Source organism: Canis lupus, chromosome 9 (assembly GCF_011100685.1).
Source record: "Canis lupus familiaris isolate Mischka breed German Shepherd chromosome 9, alternate assembly UU_Cfam_GSD_1.0, whole genome shotgun sequence".
NCBI lineage: Eukaryota > Metazoa > Chordata > Mammalia > Carnivora > Canidae > Canis > Canis lupus.
In genome coordinates this window covers 16613803-16621035 of record NC_049230.1, presented here as the reverse complement: position 1 = coordinate 16621035, position 7233 = coordinate 16613803, and the positions used below count along the sequence as shown (strand labels likewise).

General features: G+C 54.7%; 1 protein-coding gene across 1 annotated transcript; it reads right to left on the bottom strand.

The window, feature by feature from the left end:
- Positions 1 to 1941: 1941 nt before the first annotated feature.
- Positions 1942 to 2380, bottom strand: RPRML (reprimo like). The gene has a single exon (XM_038546093.1). It carries the CDS (start codon positions 2378 to 2380, stop codon positions 2015 to 2017), a length of 366 nt encoding a protein of 121 aa, XP_038402021.1. The 3' UTR covers positions 1942 to 2014.
- Between the last annotated feature and the right edge of the window lie 4853 nt (positions 2381 to 7233).

The following is a 7233-nucleotide window of genomic DNA, read 5'->3' as shown; positions in this document are numbered from 1 at the left end:
CTTACAGAGAGAATAAGGCTTCCCCACTACGACTTTCCTTTTTCAGCAAATTCAGGAACCTTAACTCTTGAATGCCCTCCTCTTGCCTCAGTCACAGTACCAGATCTGTGTCATTAGAGGAAAGTTCTCACAGTGTTGAGTCTCTGTCAGCCAGAAAGTGTCTGAACCTCTGTTCCTCCAAAAACTTCCACTTGCCAGTCATTTTGGTTTTAGGGGAACCCCTGTGGCTGTCAGAGCTCTGTGCTCAAGGCATTGGGTCAGCCTAGGCCTCAGACACTTGTACTACATGAGGCCGGATACCCAGGCTGTCCAAATCGTTAAAGGCTGCTCTCCCCAGATGGCGCCGGGCTTCACATTGTAGAGAATATTTTGCCCCATGGACACTTCACAAATAGTTTACTGGCCTGACCGTCAAACTGGATGAATTCTCCTGGGTTTGAGATTGAGATGGGGAGGTGGGTGGGAAGGTAACATGTCCCAAGGATGAGGATTCTGACCACCCAGGAGGACTCAGGAGCCAGGAAGATTCCGGATTCTTCATTGTCAGAGATCATCTATGGTTTTGTTGAGAAACTGTCCCCTCTCCTGGTGTGGAACTAGTGCTGAAGACAGGGGATAGTCTTCTCTTCGCTTCCCTTCCCAAAGCCAAGAAAGGCTTCAGCCATCTTCCTTATCATTCACCTTCAGTTCCACTCATGGCCAAAGAGAGGATAGGGAGAAATCCATTAAAGCCCCCTCCCCATCCCCTAATCTTCCAAGTACCAAGGTGCCTAGAGGGGGCAGGGTAGGACTATGGGGTCTATATATAGACTACAAAGCCCAGCTTTCTTTCCTCCTGTCTGCCCCCCTCCCGGTTTCCAGCCCCCCGCCCCCAAACCAGACAGTAGAGCCAACCCACTCCCCTGGGCCAGTAGTGCCTGGTTCTTAGGCATTAACACTGCTTTAAGTTTATTCTGCATCTGCGATAAATGGCGGGGTTCTGGGCAGCGGAAGGCATCTCATAATGGGAGGCTCCAAATTCCCTGAACTCAGCTGCATTGGGAGGCCATTTTCTGCATTTTAAACATTCCCAGGGTCTTTGCACCACAAAGCCCCTCCCAAACTTGCATTCCCCACTTCCTGTGCACCGAAGGCATATCTTCAGCGCCCTACTGCTACTAGTCCACACTCTATATAAAGGTGAGGTCCAGACAAGCCCTTAGATGAGACTTTTGGCCCTGTAATTTAACTAGAATTAGCTCCCCCCACCATTACATTTTGTTCACGGTCCCGATAGATTCATTTTACTGTTCTCCCCTTTTGCACTTAAATCACTGGGACTTTTTTTTTTTAATCTCACGTAATAGATTAAAATTTCCCAAAGATTTAAATAATCTCACCAGCGGTTTGGCCACCCTGCAAGGCCAGCCCCGTCCCCTCCGAAGCTGCCGCCTCCTTGGCCTCCTCGGAGTGAGGTCTCGGGAGCCCCGGACCGGCCCCCACGGCTCCGCAGCCAGGCGGCCCCGCGGCCCAGGGGGTACACACGGGCCGCCCACACCTGTCCACACCTGCCCCAGCCGACGCACACCCCAACACAGACACACACCCCGCAGAGGCGCCGGGGGAAGCCGCCGGGGGTCCGACGGCTGCAGGTTTATTACGAGGTTTCTTCTCAAAAGCAAAATCGGGCCGACAAGCTCAGCGCCTCGGGGTCCTCAACTTCCTCTGCCCGCAACTCGTCCCGCATCGCGCCCTCTACAGCCACGCAGAACTCCCCGCGCGTGACCTCGGCCCCCGCCCCCGCCCCGCCCCCGCCGAGGCGCGCACAGGACGAGCCGGGTGTGGAAGTCCCTTCCCGCGCCGCCGCCTCGAGTCCCGCGCTGTCCCGGTCCTGGGCGCCCCGAGGCCCGTCGCAGTCCCTGGCGCAGCCGGCCCGGCCCGGCGGCGGCGGCGGCGGCGGCGGCGGCACAGCCCGTGCCGGGCACGAGGGTCCGGGTCTCCCTCGTCGTCTGCCGGCGGCCGGGGGCGGGGGGCCTCAGTACAGCCCCAGGATGGCGGCGCCAACGTCCTTGGAGGGCCGGCGCTCCTGCACCAGAAAGTTGATCATGCTCTCCGACTTGATGAGCAGGTTGCAGCCCAGAAAGAACACGCCGAAGACCACGGTGAGCGACAGCACGCAGAGCACAGCGATCTGCGCCACGCGCGACACCCACAGGCTGCGCTCGTCGGGCGCCAGCCCCGCGGGGACCCCGTCGCTGGCGGCCAGCGGCGCGCCCCCCGGGCAGCAGCCCAGCCACGTGCCCAGCCCGTGGCTGCGGTTCCCCAGGGCGGCCCCGCCGCCGCCGCCGCCCAGGCCGCCGGCCGCCTCCAGGCCGCTGTGGTTCAGGAAGGTCGCGTTCATCGCCGCTCGGCGTCGGCGCCCGGGGTCCCTCGGCGCGCGCGGCCCGGGGCGCACGGCGAGGCCGGCCGGCACCCGCGCTCACGGAGACGCCGGGGCCCGGCGGCGCGCGGGGACAGGGGGCGGCGGGAGGCCGCCCGCGCGCCGGCACGCCTCGGGCCGCCTGCCCCTGGGCACCGGGCGGGAAGCGGGGCCCGGACCAACGAGCAACAGGCGGCGCGGGAGCTGCAGCGCGAGAGCCGAGCGCTCTCCTCCGCCGCCCGCCGCCGTGCGCGCCCGCCCGCGCCCCTCCCCTAGCAACGGCCCCGCCCCCCGCTCCCCGCTCCCCACGCCGCCTCCCTGCCCCCACCCCGGCCGCGCGGCGCGGGGGAGGCAGGCTCAGCGCCCCCCGGACTGCCGGGGCTGGAAGCGGTGGGAGGTGCGGGCGCGGGTCTCGCCCCCGGGGGCGGCGGCGGGAGGTTCCGGGCGGAAGACCTCCCCGAGGCGCCCGTTCTGGGATGAAGTTCTTCCTGAAGTCGGCCCTGAGTCTCTCCTCCGCTTCTCTGCTCCTAGTAAATCTTGCTCGACATCGGAGGAGTAGCTGTGACCCCGGCCTCGGCCTCCCTAGCCTCTCTCCCTCGTCCACCCGGGCGGTGGCGCTGGGTGCCCAGCGGCCCCGCGCGCCCCTGCCCGCGCCTCGCCGCTGTCCCGGGGCTGCAGGCTGCGGCGGCCCGGCGTGCTCTCTGCCTCCTTCCCACCTCGCCCCCACCCCACCCCACCCCACTTGATTTTTTTTTTTTTATTTAAAAAGAAGTTATTGCGGCCCCCCCCCATTCCTTTTTACAAAAACGCATCATTGTAAACTGCTTAGAAAATATGGATTAGCAAAATGAACAAAATCTAAAACCTCATAATCCTGTAACACCCAGAGTGTAGACTTTACTACCTTGGTACAAAGTCTTCTGGGCTGGGGCGCCTGGGTGGCTCAGTGGTTGAGCATCTGCCTTTGGCTCAGGTGGTGATTCTGGGATTGAGTCTCTGTGTCTCTCATGAATAAATAAATGAAACCTTAAAAAAAAATCTAGGCTTTTTTCTTTGTGTGTCTCAATACATACGTATATTCAAATAGAGATGCACTGTTCATACCTACTGCTTTGTACTTGTTGTTTTGCAACCTTTTGTCATTTATGTATCTTTTCTTAGTGATAAATATTCATCTACAACAGTGGTTCTGAGTATCCTGGAGGACTTGTTAAAACCCAGATGGCTGAGTTTTAGAGTTTCTTTTTCTTTTCTTTTTTTAAAGATTTTTATCTTTTCATGACAGACACACAGAGAGAGGCAGACATAGGCAGAGGCTTGCTGCGAGAAGCCGGATGTGGGACTCGATCCCAGGGCCTCAGAGTCAGGACCTGAGCCAAAGGCAGGCTCTCAACAACCCAGGTGGACCCAGATCAGAGTTTCTGAAGCGGCAGATTGGGGATGGGGGCCCCAGGACGTGCATTTCTAACAAATTCCCAGGTGATACTCTTGCTGCAGCTTCTCCAGGTCATGCTTTGAGAACTACTCATCTGTAATACCAGTTTAAGTGAAGGAATGGTGTTTCAAGATAGAGACTACTACAATATATTTAAGGAAGGTGTTTATTTTTGGATATTTTCGTTGTCTCCTCACTTTTTGCATGGGAAGCAATATTACCATAAAGAGCTTGTAACGAAGTCTGTGCAGATTTTTCCATAGTCAAATTTTTTTCTTTACATTTTGAAAAAATGGACCTGCATAATCAAAAGGTTACATCCTACCAAATTGCTCTGCAGAAATATGCCAGTTTAGAGGGCACCTGGATGGCTCAGTCCGTTGAGCATGGGACTCTTGATTTTGGCTCAGGTCATGATCTCAAGGTCCTGGGATCCAGCTCTGCTTTGGGCTTCCTACTCAGCAGAGTCTGCTTGAGGATTTTCTTCCCCCTCCCTCTGTCCCTTCTGCCCCCACCCCCATGCACGTGTGTGCTCTCTCTCTCTAAAATAAATAAATTAATTAATTAATAATAATAATATATATATACACACACATATATATATATGTAAATCTTTTAAAAAATGTATTAGAAATATACCAGTTTACGTTCCAGCCCTGTGGGGAAGGAAGGCATTGCCCTTGATTCTGTTTATTGGCATTATTTTAAAAATCTTTGCCTGAGTTTATGGGATGTGGGATGGTTTCTCATCTTTGTGTAATTTGCATTCTTTGAGCTCTGACGAAAGAGCGAAAGCAGTTAGGAGTTTTTTCCATAATCCAGGCAGAAAATGCTGCTGGGAGCTTGGATTCTGCTGGTGGTGATGGAGGGAGAGACCCAGGGATGGAAAGGGCTTGGCAAGTGGGAGTGAGGGGACTCTGGATGCCCCCAGCATAGAGCATTTCAAAGCCACCGCTCCACCATTAGAACTGATTCACGTGTGTGCATGTGCTTGTGCATGTGTCTCCTGGGAAGCTATTACATTTCTCATTTTAGAGACAAAGAAACTAGACACACACAGACACACAGGAGAGATTGGGGGAAGAAGACCTGGCTCACCCTCCCCAGTTCGGGGAAAGCTGTCTGGCACAAGGGCACTTAGAGCCAGGATGAAACAGGGAGACAACAGGTTTCTGGCCAGATATTTTGTCCTCTGCTTTTGACCAGTTGGATTTCTTTAGAGAAATGCTTGGTTATGTCCTTTGTCCATCGTTCTCCCAAGACCAACCCCTGAGCTTTGACATACCCTGGACGTGGAGACTATGCTCTTGATTGACTCCATGCACCTGAGGTTAGGCTGCCTGCTGCACAGAAAGCAGGAGTGAGAGGAGGAACCATGGGGAACAGAGGCCTGCCTGTCCAGCAGGAGGCTGGGAGGAGAAGGATGGCTGGCCTTCCATTTATGAAGTACCTACTATATGCTCAGGGCATTAAATATGTTATCACCTCACTGAATTCTTACCCCAGCCCTTGGGTTCCATTGGATTGTCCTTTTGACATGAAAAAACAGAGGCTCAGAGTAGTTAATTGGCTCACTCAAGATCACACAGCTAGTTAGGCATCAGAGCCAGAATTTGAGCTGGGATCTGTCCTGTTCCAAAGCTACATTCTTCATCCGTCATCCCTGAGCTGGTTTCTGTGGCTGCCTGGGGGAAGACGAAGATGTCTTTGACCCCGGGGGTAGGGAAGGCAGAGAAAGAACATAGGCTTGTGGAAATAAAGACCACCCAAATGAGAAGATGCAAAGGCTGTGTTTCCCGAGGCTGCTACTCCAAGGGAGTCAGCCACCACCACTTGAGTTCGGCAGAGAATTGAAGGCCGGCAGAAGAATGGGAAAGCTTTATAGTGGGACAAAGGGAAGGCTTCAGGCTTAGATCAGAGGCTCACAGCATGGGGAAGCTGTAGGTGGGCTAACTAGAAGGAGGGTCCCTATGTGATTGGTTAGGGGAGCCTATCGGACTTTTTCCAGTTTGTCGTACATCAGATGTGGGGGCAAAATTAGGGAGGCTGTCAGCTAGTGGCCCAGCTTTGGCTGTGTTTGGGCTGACTGCCTGGGCTACCTGCAGCAGAGAGGGCTTCGCCCCGCTGGCTGTTGTGGCAGGGAGTGGATCAGAGTTCTATTTTGATAGACGGCGAGGCCATTGTCTGTTGGCATATTGGGTCTCTCAGACCCCTCGCCTGCCTTCCGGACCTGGACAGAGGCTTCCTAACTCATGCTCCTTCCCTGGCTACTCCCTTCTGCCCTTTCTGGAGCCACTGGTCTCAGTAAGTCTGGTTGCTCTTTGATGTGCATCAACTCTTAATTCGTGTAACAACCCTGAAAGGTAAGCGTCTTAGTTATTACTGCTGCGTCACAGCTTATCCCCAAATGTAGCAAACATTTATGACTTCACACGGCTTTCGGAAGGTCAGGAAGCTGGAAGCAGCTTAGCTGGGACCTTCCAGCTCAGAGTATGTCATGAGGTTGCAGCCAGGGTGGTGGCCAGGGAGCTTGCCTGGGGGTAGAGGACTGGCTACCGAGCTGCCAAGATGACTGACGTGGCTGTTGTCTCGAGGCCTCAGTTCCAGTATATGTAGACCTTTCTATGGGGCTGACATGGCAGCTGGCTTGCCTCAGAGCCACTCTTAAAGAATGTGCTGGATAGTGAGCAACTGGTAGGAGGGAGAGGGTCATATAAGAGAGGTGGCAGTGTAAAATGTGCTCGCTGTCTTTGTTATTTAAGCTTCACAGCCACCTTACAGAGAGAGAAATCATTAGCCCCATTTGACAGATGAGAAAATGGAGGCCCAGGAAGGAGAGAGGTTTTGCCGGAGGACACACTGCTGGACACAGCCGGGATATAAGCCCTTTGCTACCTTAAAACCCGACCCCAGCTCTTTCCAGCACCTGGCGTGTGGATAGGGGTTTGTGGATGAGCTTCATTGTTAAGGAAGGACACCCCGTCCCCAGCCCCCAGAGCTGGGGGAAGGCCTGAGGAGCCTAAGAAGTTATCTGTCAACTGGGCTGCCTTCTCTACTCTAGAGACAAGGAAGCCGGTGCCTCTGGGCCCAGCTGCCACCCACACAGGACTATTTTTACCCTCCACCTCAGTGACAAGTCTGCATCTCCCAGCTCTGGAAAGGCCATCTGGGCAGTCTGGCTGTCCCAGGAAGAACCTCCACCCTGAGGCCACTGTTTATGCCCTGCTGTCTCCAGCAGCTGTTTCTAGATGAACCTCTAGCTTTCTGGCATGCTGTGGCCACCCAGGGTCAGTTAGATGCCTCCCTCCCCTAGATTCAGGGATTAATAAAACCTCCTTAATTAGTACCACTTACTAGATGGACCTTTCTGAACTAAAATATTTAAATCTACAGATATTTT